At 48.4% G+C, this 20,191-nt stretch overlaps 1 protein-coding gene across 1 annotated transcript; it reads left to right on the top strand.

The window, feature by feature from the left end:
• The first annotated feature begins 14,337 nt into the window (after positions 1 to 14,337).
• LOC147915068 (CMRF35-like molecule 5) lies at positions 14,338 to 18,946 on the top strand. Its single transcript, XM_087441892.1, has 4 exons — positions 14,338 to 14,398; positions 15,618 to 15,950; positions 17,481 to 17,573; positions 18,768 to 18,946. The coding sequence occupies exons 1-4, from the start codon at positions 14,338 to 14,340 to the stop codon at positions 18,944 to 18,946; spliced, it is 666 nt and encodes a 221-aa protein (XP_087298018.1).
• The last annotated feature ends 1,245 nt before the right edge of the window (positions 18,947 to 20,191 follow it).

The following is a 20,191-nucleotide window of genomic DNA, read 5'->3' as shown; positions in this document are numbered from 1 at the left end:
TCAGACATGACTGAGCACGTCTGAATCCCAGCTCTGATCAGTCTAAGCTGGGACACCTGATAGGTTTGTATGAAGTGGTGGTCTGGTGACTAATGTCAAGATGACTAGCAGGGCAACTAATGTCTCAAACTAGTTCTGTGGGCATGCTTGGAGGTCATTATATCTTCTCACATGGTTTTAGAAGGTAATTATCAGCTGAATGCCGAACCCTGCCTCTGGTTGCCAGATAGACGGACATTCATTCATTCATCCATCCATTCATTCATTCGTCTATTCATGCAGCACACATTTACTGAGCACCTACTATGAGCCAGTCACTATAGTAAATGCTGGGAATGTTAAGATGAATTCTGGAGGGGTTTCTAGTCTTGTTGGAGAGGGAAATATAACCTCACTCTCTGGCTTCTGGTTGGGTTCAGCTATTGGGCAGTAGGAGGTAGAAGGGCAGGAAGAAAGAAAGGTGCCTCCCTGCTGGTTGGGAGCGTCTGCATCCCTCCACCAAGGGCCTCAGCCCCTGCCCTCAGCCCCTGCTGGTGGTCTTCTCCTTCAGCCCTCCTGGGTGGTCTCTCTCTCAGCCTCTGCCGGGTGGTCTCCCTTAAGGCTCATGTTGGGTTCTGGTTATTGCTCCCTCACCTCCCTCCCTGCTGCTGGTTTTTTCTTTATCCCTTGTTGATTTTCCTTAACTCCTCCTTTACCATTGTAAATATTCCCTTTATTAAGTTATCCTCAATTATGCCATCTGATTGTGCCGTCTGCCTGCTATGGGGAACCTGGCTGATTGACCATTTATCATTCATCTTTGTATCCATGGGGCCTGGTACCTGGCAGACGTTCATTCAATGACTGTCAAATTAATAATAATATAATGTGATAAGGGCTGTGTCAGCAATTTTCTATAAGACTTGCTCTGTCTTTGGAAGTCGGAAGTGGAAAGTCCAACTTCCAGTTCTGACTCCAGAAAAATCTGCATGGTCAGTGCATTTGAGGACACAGTGAGAAATAAAAATGTGGCTTGTCTTTTTTTGGAAGTTGTGGGCTCTTTTTAGAAATCGGGTGCCCTGTGATGCTAGTTATTGTGAGAGTCAAAGCCCCAGTGCTTCCGTTGTTATTAGTAGTTTTCCTTTCGCCAGTCTCTCCTCTTCCTGAACGACTGTATTTCCCCAATTTTGATGTGATGAGAAAACAAAGAGACTGAAGTGTGTAAAAGAGAGACATAGGGAGGTGTAAGAGAAGTGGAGGCTCATCTCAGTCCAGCTGACATAGAAGCTCCTTAAATTTTGGCAGATGACGCAGAGAGCAATGAGATGCGACAACGCTCCTTCTTGCAGCTCTGCTCCTCCTCAGCATCCTAGCTCGGTGGTAGGAGGCTGGTTGTAGCATGAGGAGCAGGCCTGGTGGGCTGAGAAGGGGAGGTGGATGGGGATGGGGGTGCACTGGAGAGAGAATGAGGGAATCAGAGAGATGACTAGCATTTCAGGCTCCAACTCCAGAGGGGTAGGTGGTCTCTGCCAATGGCATCAGAGGCCCAAGCAAAGCCACTAAGTCAGGCCTGGTCATCCAGAGGGCACAGAGACAACCCAGGGTGTGGGTGGGGAGTGTCTTGAGGGCAAGGTGGAATCTTGCTCAGTAGGGTGCTCCAAACACGAAGTAAGGTGGCACATATCGGGGCCTCCACACACAGCAGCTGACTGCACAAATGGATCCCAGTTGCTCTGAACATTGGAGAAGCCCAGTGGGGAAGGGAAGGCAGTGCCTGCAGCTTAACATGAAAAGGACAGAAGTGGAGGAAATAGGTGCCCAAGTGCTGGTGGTAGGGAAGACCACAGGAGGGCATTGATGGGGCTGCCTGATGGGGTCTTTGAGAGAGCCAGGGCCCTGATGGCCATGCTTCCCAACCCTGGGCTCCCAGAGAGGATGAAGGAGAAAGTTCTCTGTTACAGAAAAAAAAAGTATCATCTATATTCTGCTTATCTGTTGCTACATAGCAAGCAATACTAATGCTTAGTGGCTTACGTCAACAAACATTTCAGTAAACCTCACAGTTTTCTGGGTCAGGAATTTGGGCAGAGCTGGGCTGGGTGAGTCTTCTTTTGTACATGTTCTTAGTGGAGGCTATTCAATGGTATTCAGCAAGTGGATGAGCTGGCCTGGAGGGTCCAAGGTGGCTCAATTCACTTGTCTGGTGCTCGGTAGGGGTGGCTGGAAGGTTGGGCTCAGCCAGGACTGTTGAGCAGAGCACCCATGTGTGACAACTCCACCATGGTGGTCTCAGGTTACTTGGATTTCTGCCATGGTGGCCGACTTCCTCCAATGAGAGAATTCCAAGAGGCCTGGGAGATGCTGCAAGGATTCTTATGACCCATCCTTAAAAGTTCCAGAATATCACTTTTGATGCATTCTATTGGTCAGTCACGTCACCTTGAATCCAGGCCAGCCCAGATTCAAGTGGGAGGGGAAATAGACCTGACCTCACAATGGGAGTGGTAGCAAAGAATTTATAGTCGTATTTTATTTTCCACAATCTATTTACTTTGCTGCAGAGCATCACGGCCTGGGGACACGATGTGGGTTTGACTTTCTAGGATACACAAGGGAGAGGCTTTTCTGTCCTGGGACCTGCAACTCTGTTGGCAGTATAGTGAGTCCATCTGTGATTCACAGGATTTGAGCAGGATGGAGGCAGAACAGAAAAGCTGTGGGCAACAAGCAAAGCAAGTGTCTTAGTCAGCTCAGGCTGCATTAACAAAATACCATAGACTGGTATAGATAGACATTTATTTCTCAGAGATCTGGAGGCTAGGATTTCGAAGATCAAGGTGCCGGCTGATTCAGTTCTTGGTGAAGGCTTTCTTCTTGGCTTGCAAATGATGGCCTTCTTGCTGTGTCCTCAGTTGGGAGAGGGAGAGAGAGAGTTCTGGTCTTTCTTCCTCTTATTATAAGGACACTAATCCCATCATAGGGGCCCCATCCTCATGACCACATCTAAACCTAATCACTTCCCCAAGGTCCTGCCTCCAAATATCACCTTGGAGGTTAGGAATTCAACATATGAATTTTGGGGGGACACAAACATTCAGTCCATAACACCAGGATTGCTACCCTACATGATGCCTGCTCATCCAATTAAGGGACATTAAGAGTCTTTAAGTTTTTATGACTTTCCCTACCACCCTTTCCATACATGTAAAAAGCAGGGTCATGAGCTGTGTCTTCCAGGATGCTTCTTTCTGCTGGCTCGAAGATGGAAAGATGGGGTCCTGGGGCCCTTGCTGATTGTGCGGGGCTGGCATAGGAGAGGTACAGGTCAGTGGCGAGTACTGATGCGAAGGGCTTTTTGGTGTATGTGCTCCCAGACATCTCAGGATCAGATCTGGAGTCAACAGCAGTGAGTGTCCATCAGACACACACCTGAAAGATGCATGCTTGTGGTGGTCATGGAGAAACTCGCTGCAAGCAACGCGGCTCTTACTCGTATGGGACTGTAGGAACGCTTTTGGACGCCATGTTCTCAGAGTCTCTCTTTTCTCAAGTGAGAACACCAGACTGAGGAAACGCAGAGCTACTCTTGTTTCCTCCTTCTTAGAAGTATCTGGAGATCTGGACTGTGCCACTAAGTATGGGTATATAAAGTAGAAAGAAGGTAAAAGTGTTATGTGAGTAAACAGTAGGACCCATTCCAACACTGGAGCTGATGGTGGAGGTGCTGGGCCCACAATGATGACACTGATGTCTGGAGGTTTAATGTTTCAGGGAGAGAAATACTCCAATTTCACATACATGGAGGATAACTAGGACCCACAGTAAAACCAAATCTGTATGGTATAAATGGCATGTTCTTATGGGGTTATCAAAAATACAGCAGGCTGAGAGGTTCATAGGTTATGAAGTGGTTGAGCACTTTGGGAATAAGTTCTGATAACGGGTCTTTACATTTCTGTTTTACACTTTCTTGAGCCAGTGAACATCCCAGAGGAAAGGTTCCTAATGAGATTGTGTCATTATGATAATGAATCTGAGAAAAAATGTGCAATTCTGGTGCAGAGGAGATGCTTAGGGGACTTGCAACGCAGTCCTCAAAACCACACGGCAAACACAAAGGAAGAATGGCCAGGCGTCTGTCAGAGACCTGCAGGAGCTGGTCCTCAGCCATTCTCATGAGCTTCACGGGGATGGAAGGAGTTGGTCGCAGGTGTGGAAGGCTGTTGTTTCCCCAGATCAGACCCCCCTGAAGTATGCTGTAGCTTCCCAAATGCTTCTGACTTGTTTCCCTGAAGAATTAAGAACGTATTACCTCCCAAGACATTAACCCAGGCATTAATGTCCCTGTCCCCCTCCCCAGGACCTGGGATTGTTTATTCTCTAGAGTCCTTCCTTCCAGAGTTATGGAGTCAGCTTGGGCATAAACCTTGGGGTTCCCTAACCCTTGGAAGGATTACCCTTAGTTGCTGTGGCAGCTGACAGTGTGCTCCAAGTTGATGGACCATGCCTCTGACCCCAAGAATGAGATTAGGGTGTAGCAGGTGTTTTCCCTTTACTGGGCCCTGTGATGTGTGTGACCCTGAGGGACACAGAGTGGCTTGGCGTTGGCATGATGAGTGGGATGTGTGGTGTTAAGTTCTGATGAAAAGACGTGGTGGGGCGGCCCTGGGCCCTCATCGCACACCTAAGGGTCTGAGGCAGGAGAGAAGGATCTTGTGTTCATCAAGATGCCTCTGGCAAATGCTTTTTCACAGTGACCATGGAGAACCTGAGCGAGGAGGGTGCGGATGTGTGCTGGTGTGCAATTAGAGATGTTTGCACACACCTGGGGCCAAAGGAAGGTTGCTGTTTCCTCAGGAAAAAGTGTCCTGTGACCCCCACCTCTTTCTTTTTTTTTTTTTTTTGCGAGGAAGATCAGCCCTGAGCTAACATCCGATGCCAATCCTCCTCTCTTTGCTGAGGAAGATTGGCCCTGGGCTAACATCTGTGCCCATCTTCCTCCACTTTATATAGGACGCTGCCACAGCATGGCTTGACAAGCGGTGCGTCGGTGCGCACCTGGGATCCGAACTGGTGAACCCCCGGCCGCCCAAGCGGAGCACATGCACTTAACCGCTGCACCACCCAGCCGGCCCCTCCTACCTCTTTCTTGAAGAGCACAGACCTTTCTTGAAGAGCACGGACCTATGTCTGAGGGCTGGTGAGCATGTGTGTGCACGTGTGTGTGTGTAAGAGAGAGTAAAGTATAAGAGAAAGCAGACACATCAAACACTGTGAGTGCACAAGTGTGTGCTTGCACACATGTTCTGCAGGCCCCACCTCTGTTCTAGAACCAACAGTCACATTTCTCCAGTCTCTTCCTATCTTATAGACTCTGGGCTGCTTCTGTGAGGAACCGACCTTCCTCCTGATTTGGGTGGAGCTGTCCTCTTTTACTCTGTGCGTGTAGTTCCATCTCACGCTGTGAGCCTATCACTGGGAGTGGGTGCCTTTCGGAGCCCCATGGGCCTGGGGGTGAAGCCTATCTCTGATACTTGCAGACCTCGTGACCCTGGGGAAGACACTTAACCTCCCTTAATCCCAGCTTCCTGAGTTGAGGAGGAGGGATAATAATCGCACATATTCTACACGGTTGTGGGGAGAGTTAAATGAGCAATTACAGTTTGAGCAATTACAGTTTAAGCGATTAGAACAGTGCCTGAAACACAGTAAGCTTCCAAGCTGTCAGCTGTTATTAGAATAGGTACTGAGATTCAGCAGTCAGCTAACTTGCCAGGAACATTCCCGAATAAGCCATCTTTCGACACCTATGGTCATCCATTGTCACCGCCACTGGAGCAATGCAGGACAGGGCCAGGAGCCCGGGTGTTCAAAGAGCTCCATTCATCCTGATCTGGAAAGTTTCTGGCTTTGCCCTTGGGGGAAAAAATTCTTAATCTCTCAAGCCTTCTCTCCATGTTCTCACCTGTAAAGTGGGTATAGTAATCCTTGCCTACCTCATCAGACTATATGAGAACTAATGAGACAACGTCTGAGAAAGTCCTTTAATTTTAAGCTGTAAAGCGTGTTTCCAGCATTACAAATGTCACTATTATTGGACTCCATATACATTGGATGCACAATGAATATTGGTTAAATGAGAAGTCAGGGACCTGGGCCGTTTGTATATAAGAGACTCGCACCAAATTTAGGTTGGGGGTTCTTATCCTAGGATATGTAGAGGAACCTGGGGGGGGTTCCTGAAATATTATGTAAAATCCAGCATTTTCTGGGGTGTGGATCCATAGCTTTCATTACAATCTCGAGGGGAACTGAGACCATCTGCTTAGCCCCTCCGCCCAATAAAAGTTAAGAACACTAGCTTGGGGGACTCTCCCTCCCCTTGAATCCCCCCAGTGTTCTCTCACCAGCCCTGTCCGGAGTGGATATGAGGGCTAAGGAGACGCCTCAGCTGCTTCAGGCTCGACTCATAGGCCACTGTCCCCGGACCTCCAGACCCATAATGGTGGCATTGCTCACCTTCAGCTTTCCAGATCTTTTCTGTAGAGCCCTCTCTCCCATTCCAGGCTATGCTTAGCACTGTCAATGTTGTATCCCTTAGTAGCTTAAAATAGAAGGAAGAGAAGGAAATGAAAAATGAAAAAAATGAAAGCCGTGAGGAAGTTGTTCACAGGGATGAAGGCAAATGAGTCAGCTGGCCAGAGTGGTCGTGGAGGAAGACGCAGGAGAGCAGGGCGGGGGACCCGGGGCTCACCGCCACAGGAGCTGCTTACCGCTCACTGTGTGCCTGTTGTCCCTCTGCACAGGTCCTTGTGGTGCACTGCCATGTCCCGACACCAGCACCCCTTTCTTAGGCTGGTCTGTGCTGGGATTGAGTGTTTAAAAAAAAACACACCACGAGTGGGTTAATGTGAACAAATGGTTTCAGCCATAACCACAAGAATCTTCTTGTTTCACATCCCTGATGGGTACTTCACTTGCAAAATGCAAAGTCCATTAGACTTATGAAGAAAATGCAGGCCTTATCTGCCTGTTCTAAAGTCTGCCAAACGCAGAGTTACTCTCCTTTCCAGACCAGAACATGCTTGATGGAGATAAAGGGCACCAAGAGACAGAGAGTGGGAGAGGATCCCCTACTAAATGTCAAGTGCTCAAACACCATCTAGGTCATGACTTCCAACGTTTTTGTTTTTCACTGACTCACAGTAAGAAATTTGGTTTTCATTGCAATCCTGCCCACACTAGACGACACAGAAATAAAAGTTTCAGTATTTACCATTAATACCTGAGGTGTACTCTGATCTGTCCCAACATATCCTATTTATAAGAAAAAAATCTGGGGGCCGGCCCAGTGGCGGCCTGGTTAAGTGCTCAGGCTCCGCTTCGGTGGCCCGGGGTTCACGGGTTCAGATTGCGGGCGTGCACCGCCGCACTGCTTGTCAGGCCGTGCTGTGGCGGCATCCCATATAAAATAGAGGAAGGTGGGCAGAGATGTTAGCCCAGGGCCAATCTTCCTCAGCAAAAAAAAAAGAGGAGGATTGGCAACAGATGTTAGCTCAGGGCTAATCTTCCTCACAAAAAAACAAAAAAGAAAAGAAAAGATCTGCTCAAGACCCACTACATTAGTTTCAAGACCCACTAATGGGTCGAAACCCTCAGTTTGGACAACACCGGCCTCATCGTTTCGCCCTCTGCCCAAAGGTACGAATCTTCAATGACAATCAGTGTCCAGGGCCCCAGGGCTGGCCTTGCTCACCCAGTGGTTGAGGGAAAGGGCAGGAATGGCAGAGGGCTTTTGCCTTCATCCTGTTGGGAGCCTCTGGATGAAGTATCATACACTGATTCCAGCATGGGAAAAGAGTGTCTGACTTCCTTCCTTTTTTTGTTTTTATTAATCAGTTTTTTTCTGGAGCAGAGATTCACATGAAATTCAAACACAACTTCCACCCATGCTGAATCCAGTTACAACTTCAGTTTCATTTTGCAAGCGGCACCTTTCTCCCTTAGCTAATCATGGAGAAAGGCACATCTGAAAAGAGCAGGCAAGAAGCATCTCCTAAGCAAGGGGCTTTAAGTGAGCGCTGTGCACGCTCTTCCTTCTCCCTCACCAGACTTGTGTGTCTCTTACAAGAAACTTGAGGCGACTTTGCCCTTCTCTACTTGAGAGCAGTGGCCGCATTCTGAGTCTCCTCTGTGGGGAGGAAACAACTGCACTTGGCGTAGCAGGCAGCTCAGACCTGGCTTGGGATTTTCCAAGCGTTCCTGTCACTCAGCCTCTTAATTTGACTGAAATGTCACCGAAATTTGCTCACTCCTCTGTTGATGGCATGCGACGATTTTGTTTTCCTGGGCTTGTTTCCTGAGGACAAGGCAGCGGCAGGTCTCAGCGCCAGGCTGGTGGGCTGACAGTATGATCCTAGAGTGAGATCAACTTCCCTCCACCTCGTGTAGACACGTGTGTGAGTTTACTCGGGCTGCCGTAACAAAGCACCACAGGCCGGGCGGCTTATAAACAACAAATGTTTACTTCTCACAGTTCTGGAGGCTGGAATTCCGAGATCCAGGTGCGGGCAGGGACGGTTTCGTCTGAGGCCTCTCTCCTCGGCTTGTAGACAGCCGTCTTATCCCTGTGTCTCCACGTGGTCGTCCCTCTGTGTGTGTCTGTCCTAATCTCCGCTTATAAGGACACCAGTCATATTGGACTAGGGCCCACTCTAATGACCTCATTTTAGCTTAATCACCTCTTTAAAGGCTCTATCTCCAAATGCAGTCACGTTCTGAGGTACTGGGGGTCAGGACTTCAACATGTGAATGGGGGGGGGGCACAATTCAGCCCATAACGACATCTCCATGCATGTGCACATTCTGTTTGACCCTAAATAACAGCTTCTCTTTCTGTAATTCCTTTCCCCATTTCCTATCTTCTCTGGGGAGACTCTGGGCGTAGTTGGGGTAACCACATATTCCTTTTTTTATGCTTCTCAATGGATGTGTTGTGATAGTTAATAGTCTCCCCTTTCACCTTCAGTAACCTGACTTTTAGGCACCAGATTGCAGTGGGAATCCGGAGACCTGGATCCGCTCCTGGCCCCACGACCATCCAACCATGTGACCATGGGCACAGGCATTCACATCTCTAGTTTGGTCCCCACATCTGTAAAATGGCAGAGTCAGCATAAATGATCCTGTAGACCCCTTTTTGCCTCTAAAAAAGCCCCTTGTGATTCATGTTCAAATTAGTAAATGGTTTCTTTGTGTTATAGCAAGAAAGAAATAATTTTGATATTTATTGAATGGATTTCTTTGAATATAGAATTCCTTTGACTAAAGATGAAGTTTTATGTAAAAAATACAGCAGCATATAAACCAATTTTAAATTATTAGAAAAACACATTTTACGTATAAAAGCTAATTTTTGTGATCCTCTAAAATGAATACTTTTCCAAGAAATCCTGGGAAAGCAGGTATGGAATAAATTCACACACTGGAAGTCTGCCTGAGGGGCATTTTTTCTTGTGGGAGGGCCTTATCATGCTGAGCTAAGTTTGCAAGTCAAAAGAGAGCTGAGAGGTTTTTTCCATGAATTCATTATTTGAGGCTCAAAATTGCTCAATGATCTCTATTTTCAATTTCCTTTAATTTTAATGTGTTGCTTGGTTAATGCAAAATATTCTATCTCATTGGCAGAGCATTCTTTTATCTCTCCAAAGCCCTTTCCAGGCTGTTCTCTCCCCTCCCTCCCTTTCTTCCTTCAGTTTACTCTCATTAAGCCCTACTGAGCCACAGATATTGGGCCAGGTCCTGGGGATTCAAGAGGGGGCAAGGCACAGCTCTGCCCAGTGCAGTGTGGGCTGCAGACAATTCTATCCGCAATTACAAGACACCCAAGTTCATGCTGGAAATGTATGGGGGACTGTGGAAATATGGAGAGTGAGATGACCCAGCCTTGAAAGGTGCCCCCAGGGAGGCTTTCTGAGCCCTGATGGGTGAGGGTGTAACTTCTGGCTTTCCACTGATTATATCTTCATAACTCCTCCCCACATGGCCTAGGCTGATACCACCCCAGTGGGGAGTGAGTAGGGTTCCTCATTACTGCGTGTGCGTGTGTGGGGAGGAAGTCCAGGCTCCCCATGTGGTCTCCACCGACACCTCCGAGTGGGGATGGCTCCCTACGCAGCCTGCTCTGATACCACTCTGGCAGAGGGGTTGAGGTTTCTCGTTACAGCCTGGTTGGTGGAAGTCTAGGAGCCCTGCTCTGCCTTTGGGGGCATGGGTGGGTTGGGCTGCCATTTTCTCTGTGGTTTGGCTGGGGTAGGGAAGTTATTGTCCAAGTTTCTGTTTTGCTAGGCTGCCCCTTTCCTGGTTCTTTGGCAACAGAGAGAGATGGCTTGTGTTGGGGCTTTTTTTTCTGTGCCTGTTGATGGTTCCTGGTTGTTGGCTCCTCCAGTCTAGGACAGCTCCAAGTCTGGGCTATAGGAAGCAAAAAGAAAATCTGAAGAACTCACCGACTCCTATGTTGTTCCTTGGGATCCAAGATCCCAGCCAGTCTACACTCTCTCCACCTTCCAGAGTCTTCTTATATTTGTTTTACCGGTAATATCCAGGGTTGAGTTGTACTTGGTGGGCAGGAGAGGAAAAAGACTGTCCACTTCATCTTCTGGAAGTGGAAATGCAAGTTTTTCAGGGCCAAGCATTTTGTTTCTGATGACATTCCACTAGAGATCCTCAGTCTCATGGTTCTTCTGGAAGTGGGTGGAAATGAGGTGTACCACTTCCATCCTGGCCATAAGACACCTATGCAATTCCCCACACACTCCATGATAAAAATAGAGACAAGTGTGGAGGCGTTGACATCACACGCTGGAAGGGGTCTAGATCCTTCAGTTGCCACTTGGAGATCTGCCTGACTTTCCTTAGTCTATGATGTGAGTGAGAAATAAACCTTTATCATATTAAGCCACTGAGATTTTAGGGTTGATTGTTATAGCAGCTAGCGTTATTTATCCAGACCAGTGCATCATTTAAGATCTCTTTTCCTCACTTTCTTCCCTAACCAGGCTGGACCTCAAAGTTTATCACTTGAACTAGGTGTTAGGCAATATTTTTAATGTTATCCCCTTGTCCTTCTGCTATACATATTTCAAATCTTTCGTTTTCCATCACTCCAGCCACCCATTTGTCCCTGTTTCATTCTGGGGCAGCTGAGTGCTGCTGGATACAATTAAATAATGGTGCCAGTTAATGCCACTCCATTATTCTCCAAATTCGCTGGGCCCTCAGCAACGCTTAGCAATCCTGAGACGTGCCCGTGATCAGTTCCCTCTCCCAGTCTCTATAGCTGCTTTTCCAAAATTTTACCATAATCCTCAATTCCCCATTTCAACACCTTCTTGCTCCTTGTAGTGGAATAATCTCCTTCACAGAGGTGTAAATGTCCTCAGCTTGCTGTCCTCTCACTTCTAAGCTTTTCTGGATGTTTCTGGATTTTCCATATTCCCATCCTCCTCTTCTTTCCTCTGGTTCCAGAGAGAGATTACCTTTCTCTCTCTATAAGTGTATGAATTTTCTAGGGCCGCCATAACCGAGTACCACAAACTGAGTGGCTTAAACAACAGAAATGTATTGTCTCATAGTTCTGGGGTACAGAAGGCCAAGATCAAGGTGTCAGCAGGGTTGGTTCTTTCTGAGGGTTTCTGGTGGTTTGTTGGCATCTTTCGCATTCCTGATCTCTGCCTTCGTCTTCACATGGTGTTCTCCCTATGGGTATCTCTGAGTCCAAATTTGCTCTGAACTCTATCTTTCCCAACACTTGCTCCTCTGTCTGTATCTCTAGCTTAATGAATTGCACTCACCTCTATCCAAGACGGAAGATCATTATCAATTGCATTCAAAAGATGCCCAGTGATGCTCCTCCCCACATGGCCTAGGCTGATACCACCCCAGTGGGGAGTGAGTAGGGCTCCTCATTACAGTGTTCTTTCCAAGATGAAACTCTTCTTTTCCTACAGTTTTTTTCTGTGTGGTAAAATATACATTTAAATTTACCATCTTTACCATTTTAAGTATACAGTTCAGTGGTATTAAATATATTCACATTGTTGTGCAACCATCACCACCATCCATCCCCATAACTCTTTTCTTCTTGTAAAACTGAAACCCTGTCCCCATTAAATAGTACCTCTCCATTCTCCTCTCTCCCCAGCCCCTGGCAACCACCATTCTGCTTTCTGTCTCCATGAATTTAACTGCTCTAAGTACCTCATATAAGTGGAATCATAAAGTACTTGTCTTTTTGTGACTGGCTCATTTCACTTAGCATAATGTCCTCAAGGTTCATCCACGTTATATTATATTGCAGGATTTCCTTCCTTTTTAAGGCTGAATAATATTCCATCATATGTATATACTACAGTTTGCTTATCCATTCATTCATTGATGGACATTTGGGTCCACATTTTAGCTATTGTGAATATCACTGCTATGAACATGGTATACAAATATCTCTTCAAGACTCTGCTTTCAATTCTTTTCCAGAAGTGGAATTGCTGAATCATATGGTAATTCTATTTTTAATTTTTTGAGGCATTCCATACTGTTTTCCACAGGGGCTGCACCATTTTACATTCCTACCAACAGGGCACCAGGGTTCCATTTCTCCACATCCTTATCAACACTTGTTGTTTTCTGTTTTTTGGATAGTAGCCATCCTAATGGGTATGAGGTGGTATCTCATTGTGGTTTTGATTTGCATTTCCCTAATTAGTAATGATTAGCATGTTAAGCATCTTTTAATGTTCTTTTTGGCCATTTGAATATCTTTGGAAAAAAGTCTATTCAAATCCTTTGCCCATTTTTGAATCAGGTTGTTTTTTTTTGTTGTTGAGTTTTAGGAGTTCTCTATATATTCTGGATATTAATCCCTTATCGGATGTATGATTTGCAAATATTTTGTTTCTTATGTCTCTTTTGATGCTGCAACTTTGCTGGAGCCCTTGGCACTTGCAGAGTCTGCCTGTTGAACAATCTTAGCTGAATGTGGGCGTGGGTTTGGGGGTTGATGGGGAGTGGTCAGGGCTATGCTAAAAATGCCACTGCCCATAGCACCCCGCCCTCCACTGATCCTCAGAATATCCCCAGAGTGGGGCAGAGCTGACAGTGCAAGTTGGTAACTCAGGGGTGGGGTATGACATTGGGACAAGCAGCCATGGGTCATGTGCTCTGTGACACACCATAGACCTGGATTTGAGACGGATGAAGACAGAAGTACCTGTTCAAGCCTGAGAGAGAGGAAGAGGGGAGTGGTGGGAAGGTAGAAGGAGACAGTGAGGGAGAAAGAAGGTGAGGCAGCCACCACTGGTTCTTCTGTCTTTGTAAGTATTATGATATTTTTGCAGTCAAAAGGGAGGGTTGCCCCTGTCACTCTCGCTTGCTATCCCACTGAGCTGAGAATTTTCCTGAGCCCCAGGGAGGGGCTGAAGAAGCAACAATTACTTTGGATTTTCGCGAACTAAAGCTCTAAGATCTACGTTACGTTGACTAGCTGGGAGCCTTCCAGGAACAAGTGATGCGATTCAGCCAGAGGTGAGGGTGACCTCAGAGAGAAGGGAGAGGCTGACTGGGTGAGTTGGTCATTTCTTCAACCAACTGTGTGTTTTGCATCGTTGAGGTAACCCAAGGTGAGAGAAAGTGCATCAGATCAGGGTTCTGGGTTCTAGCCTGGCTTTGCATCTGACCAAACAGGCTGGTCTTGTTCAAGTCACTTAACTTTGGTTTCTTCAACTCTAACTTGAGGGGATTGGACTAGGACAGTAGGCTATGACGAGTTACTATCACTAGGTTATAAAATCAACTTAGGGGGTTGCAACCAGCATTTGAAAAAATGAAATAGAATAGAAACATCCCAGTGCATAGTTTGTAGTAAGGGTGAGTATTATTTTATGAGACTTTTGTTTCAGACATAAATATGGGTGGTAATTCTGGGCTGACGTGTAAAACGTATTTCTTATTGTGGTTTCAGTCAAAAAAACTTTTAAAAACACTGGATTAGATGAAGTTCCTTTCCAGCAACCATATTTAATATTTCTAGGTTAGTTATCAACTACCTCAAGTCCATAAAATTTTTTTTTATCATTTTCTCTCCTCACCTGCAGACACACACATATTTTTAAAAAATTTTCCAGGGATCTGCTTTTATTCATTTGTTTTGAGAACTAGTTTTTGAAAAATCAAGAAGCGATGTGATAGCAAGAATAGAAATGGAAGGAGGAACACAAAAAGAGAGGCAGGAACTTGGCTTTGGAGCTCCAGGGAACAAGAGGGCCTAGAGTTTTATTCCTTTTGTAGATAAACGGTCAAGGAATGATCCATCAAGGCCACAAGACGTATCTTTCCAGGGCCTTCCTGCTCCTCTGCCTCCCAGGTAAGTGGGCCTTTGGACTTGGGCATCTCCCCTCTGTCGAGCTGACAGGAGGGAGGAGAACCTATGGAGAGCTCCCTATAGGAGGTATGGAAGGCTAGGAAAATCTTCCTGGAAGATTTCAAGCACTGTTCTATTTACTTTAGTTTCCCATGTATCCTCCCTTGTGGATGGAGAAGGGAAAAATTATGCTTGGGGTAATTGCCCACCAAATCTACCGTTTTGTGGTTTGAGGCATAAACCGCTATTGGAAAAGGGGCTTCTACACGTAGAATTGTGTGTTGTCCTTGTTGGGGTGAGAAAGGGGTTCATGTAAGGCTAGTTAGCACGTACACTTCAGCCTATGCCCAGCTGCCTCTTATTCCCTTTCCACCATGTCTCTGCTCCCACCTAACTCCCCTGGCTGGAAGAGAAGCATCTCCAACCCTCTGCAGGACCTGGTGAAAGCTAGATTACCCACCGTTGGGTCCTCTCTCAGAATCCAGATATTCCAGCCTCAGTCTTGTAACTTGAGAGGAACTCCCTTTCTCTCCCTTCCTCTCTGTTCCAATTCCAAATCCCACTCATCCTAATGCCATGTTAATTTGGGGATTAATGAAGCCTGATCATGATGGGGATGGTCATAGACGAGTCCTTCAGAGGGCTGCTTGGAGGATTAAACCCATCAACACCTGTAAAGAGCATAGAACAGCGCCTGGTCCTTCCTAAGCCCTCAATCAGTATTAGCTATCATAATGATGATGGTGCTGGATCCTTGCTCAATTTTCTTTCACCCTCCACTTAATGGAGCGGGGTCAAGTTGGGCTCACAAAGCAGTGAAAAATCACCCAAGGGAGGTGATTCCTGCTGATATCACCTCCAGAGATTTAGGAAGGTCAAAATGTCTTGAAGAGAGAGGTGAGTGTGGAGAAAGGGTTTGAGGGAGACAAGTATATGTGTGTTATATGGGTGGCGGTTAATTTTCCAGGGGGAGCACTTTTCTGGTCTCCTAGAAAAGCAGCAGAAAAATCATTTTGCTCACAGAACTGAGGGGAACACAGCTGCCCGTGTAGGCATGTGTTTGTACAACTAGGTGTTTCCTGTAGAGGGGTGAGCGTGTGAGGACATGGGGGGTCACTCAGGGATGGGTGTCTGTTCATTCAAGGTTGCTGCAAGGAGCAGTGATGGGGGGCTGGAGCCCCAGGACGCACTGGCTAAAGGTGAATGGGTTTGTGTTTTTCAGGCTATTTCTCTCTGAGCATCCCCAGTATCTTAAACGGCACAGTAGGAGGGACGATGGTGATGAAGTGCCAGTACAGCGTGGGAGAGGAGGGGCACAGGAAGTTCTGGTGTCGAGGGCCCCACTGGAAAGACTGTGTCCTAGCCATTGAAACGACACAGGTGGCGGGGCAGGAGGTGAGGCGCGGCCGAGTGACGCTCCGAGACAGCCCCAGAGAGCACTTTTTCGTCGTGACCATGCAGCACCTGGAGGAGGGAGACGCAGACACTTACTGGTGTGGAGTGGACAGGGCCCGAGGTGTCCCCCAGGCCCTGCTGGCAGTGACTATTTTTCCAGGTAATACCTCCCCACCCGCTTTGCCTGGCATCGGCTGAGGTTGGGGGTACCCGGTCTCTCGTGCTGAGAGGTGGAGGGAGGGTCCAGCCCTGGCCCCAGGACTGGTTGCCCAGGGTGGGAAGGAATGCACTTGTGTGTGTGTGCACATGTGTGAGTAAGAGCATGCATCCGTGCCCATGTAAACATGACAGGTGGGATGAGTTGCGTGAAAACTTGGGCCCTGGAGTCAGAAAGCTGTGTGTGAGTCTCAGCTCTGCCACTCACTGGCTGTATGGGTTGGATGAATTACTTAACTGGCCTGTGCCTCACTTTCCCCATTAGTAAAATGGGATTAATAATAGTATTGCCTCTGGAGGGAGTGCAAGTATTAAATGAGTTGACAGCTGGAAAGCACTGATCACGGCACTGGTAGTTCGTTAGGACTTACGAGACGGTAGCCATCGGTATAGACATCCTGGCCAAATCAGAGCTGAGACACACAAACCTCCAGGGTCTGGAGGGGACGCTGCTTTGCATCTAGGCTCCAGGTCATCCCCTTGATGCTCTCCCTTGGTCATTGCAAACCTTCATGGACCGGGTCTGGAGAAGTGGACTGGTGGGGGAGTAGAAAGACTCAGCCTCTGGCCTCATGAAGCTCACAGCCCACCCCGAGTGGGCTTGGAGGAGACGGCAGATGTGGACTCTGGAGTAGGGGGTGAGGAGAGAAAGGGACAGAAAGCAGAGGCACTTGGGAACACTGGTGGGGTGGGGAGAGCCCATTATAGACCTGAGGCCACTCTCATCTGTGCAGATGGTGACAGGGGCAATGGAAGAGGAGCGGGGGTAGGTAGGGAGGAAATGGTGTTGGGGGGGTGGGGCCTACTCTAGGTACCGGGCACACAAGAGAGGCCCTCTGAGGAGGTGGTATTTAAGCTTTGTCACCTCCCCCAGCCCCACGGCTTCCCTTGGGTCCCCCAGGCCTGTCCTCCTGGTCCTTCTTAGCCCAACATGAACACATCTGTATGTAATTAGTCCCCTCACTTGAGCCCCCACTCAACATGTGCAAATCCCCACCAGTGTTTTTCCGTGTTTCTCTTTTGCACCCTGTGCCTGATCTGTGTGTGGGGGTGAGGGAAAGAGGGAGGGTCTGGGTCTTGCCCTTTGGGGTGCTCACTGGGCTTCCAGATCCCTATGGTGGCTGGAACATGACAGAGCCTCACCCAAAGGCCTTTTGGGAGGCTTTCTTGAGGGCTGGCTGAGGCCCCTGAGTGATCCCTCCTTCCCACAGGCTGCTCCCGAGGAGACATCACTCCATGCCTGGGGTGTCCTGGTGTGAGACAGGGCTGAGGGCCTCCAAAGGGAGTCATACTGGGCTCCTCTTGGCTGGCCTTGGCACCTCCCCAACCCCCCAAGGACCGTTCTCCTCTCTCTGCCCTGTCCCTTTCTTCCCAGTGTCCCTTGAGGAAGGTGAGATGTGCAGTTTCGTGATGACTGCAGACTCTGAGCCATTGGGAGGTTGGGACAGAGAGTGACTTGTGACCTGGTCTGCAGGCTCAGCGACAGTAGCGATGAGGACCACAGAGACATCAGCTGGCACGGGAACCCTGGCTCTGACCAGCCACATGTCCGGCCCAGGCCTTCCTGCCTGGTAAGAAAAGCTGAATCCCCACAGGGAGTTCCCACTGTCCTGGCTTTGACAGGCCCCTGATGGGGATGCTGAGGCTGGGGCACCTCTGGGCCTGGTGTGACACCTTAGTACCAGCTGCAGGTCCCAACTAGAGCACAGGGCCCTGTACAGTTTCTGCCGCTGTTCTCTGTTCTGTCTCCTCGCCCGTCTCTAGTTGTGACCCAATGCTTGGGTCCCCATTGCAGCTCCGCACTTCACTACAGGGTGAGCACACTGGGCAAGTTACTTAGCTTCTCTGTGCCTCAGTTTCCTCATCTATAAAATGAGGTGATTGTAGTTACTATGGCTGTTTTATGCCAAAATTTAGTGGCATGATGTAATCATTTATGATATTCATGGATTCTACGGGTCAGGAATTTGGAAGCGTGCAGCTGGGAAATTTGTCTCTCTTCCAGGATGTCTGGATCCTCAGCTAGAAGACTCAAATAATGGGGGCTGGAATTACCTAGAAGCTCTTTCGCTTACATGTGGATGTTCACTCACCTGGCATCAGCAGAGACTGTCGGCTGGAATTCCACATGTGGCCTCTGCATGTGGTCTGGGCTTCCTTACAGTACGGCAGCTGGGCTCATAAGCAAGTGTCCCGAGAGAGAGCCTGGTGGGCGCTGCATCCTTCATATGACCTACCCTCAGAAGTCCCACAGCACCACTCCCACCGTACAGTCAAAGTAGTCACAAGCCCACTCAGGTCCAAGGGGATGGGAAATAGACTCCACCTCTTGACAGGGGAGTGGCAATCTTCCGGAAGAGCACACGGGACTGGAAATATTGCTGTGGTCATTTTTGGAAAATACAACCTGCCACAAACATAATAACAGCATGGCCTCACAGGGTCATTGTGAGGAATACATTGTGTCATACGCACAGGGTCATTGTGAGGACTACATGAGATGAACTGGGAAAGCGCGAAGCCCAGGGCACATAGTGAGCTTCCAGCCTCATCAGCCGCTAGGCTTTCTCTCTCCTGCTTTCCCTTCTCTCTCTCTGTCCTTCTCAGGCCTGCCTCTGGGGAACAACTTAACAGAACCAGTGTGGGGGGCTGCTGATGGCTCATGACTTGTGTCCTGAGTTGGGGACCCAGAGGTGGGGTACAGAGGGGCCTCCTGTGTGACTGTGCAGCAGCCTTCTTCTTCCTGACTCTGTTTCACCCACCTGGCCCTTCCTGCTCTTTGCCAACTTCCTGTTCCTGTCCCTGTTGAAGGTCGTCCTTTTCCTGAGCTTCTACCATGGTGCGACCTGGTTGGCCTGGCTTCAGCGTCACCCTGAGGGCTATGGTCAGCCTGGCCCAGGGAACCTGCAGCTCCTGCCCCGGCGACTCTCTGTCTGGTGACACAGCTCCTGGCCTCTCTGCCTAAACTCAGCTCTGACCCCTCCGTGGGATGTGAAACTGGAAGTGAGTTGGACCTACCACAGACTTTTGCGCCTGGGAGCTGAGTCACCTTTGCCGGATTCTTTACTGGGGTGGCCTGGCAGACATCAGGACATGGTGTAAGGACACAGGCTCTGGACTCAGAAGGATGTGTGTTTGAACCCCAGTGATGCCACTTACTTACCATGGGACCCAGGAGAGGTTGTTTGGTGGCTCTCATCATCTGTTTCTTGGATCTGTATGTAATTGAGATAATACATGGAGGGCACTGGCCACGTAGGAGGGCCTCCCATATGGAGCTGCCATTACAATTGCTGGTTCAGGTCCAGGGCAGCAGAGAGGAGGGATGGGCAGATAAAGGACCTGAGAGGAGTGAGCCAGCCCTCCTGGGACTCCTGCTTGACTCAGGGGGAAGGTGGTGTTAGCTCCCAGAAGGTCACACCCACATCTGTCTGAGCGCACAGTGCCCAACATGTATCCAGTAACGAGCAAAGTGGATGAAGAATGGAGGCCTTACCTCAAAGGGCAGCTGAGAGCTCTGCCCCATATGCAGTAGATGCTGGAGGAGGGTTTCCTTGTGACAAGTTACAACCAGAGCTGGGCTCAGATCCTTGCTTGAGGGGGAGTGGCCCAGCATGAAGGGGGCCTGACCCAGCTCCAGAATGAACCTTCCCCTCTCCCTCTCGCTCTTTCTCCCTCTCTGTCCTCTATACTCAGTGCCATCTGCCTGGAGAGAAGTTCCTTTCTCTCTCCTGGTTCAGCCCTTATGCCCTGGGTACAAAGGACGCACTTCATCTGCTGCTCTTCTTAACTCCCCACCTCCCATCCCCTGGACTTGTGTGACCTTCAGAAGAGTCATGCAGTCCTTCTATATCTTCATCCAAGTTGTTGGTAAAAATATTGAACGGGTGAGACTCAAGGTGGAGTCTTTGGGCATCCAATTGCAAACCACCTATTAGGTGACGTGGTCTCTTTCCTCCAGGACAAGGAATGTGGCAGGCACCCTTGACTCTGCCCCTCTAGACAGGTGTGACAGTAGGCTATTAATTGGTTGGTACATCACTTCTAGTTGAGGAAAGATGTCCTCGCACCTTTTGATGAGTTAATTAGCAAGACAATACATCTGTTCACTCCTAGAACCCTAAGTAAGTGGCTTTCTTTTCCATGCTGAGAATGAGTTGAAGTCACAGGTGAATCCAGGATTAC

Source organism: Ceratotherium simum, chromosome 16, assembly GCF_057802395.1.
Source record: "Ceratotherium simum simum isolate JZ-2026a chromosome 16, ASM5780239v1, whole genome shotgun sequence".
In the NCBI taxonomy this organism is placed as follows: Eukaryota; Metazoa; Chordata; class Mammalia; order Perissodactyla; family Rhinocerotidae; genus Ceratotherium; species Ceratotherium simum.
This window is presented reverse-complemented; position numbering and strand designations above follow the sequence as displayed.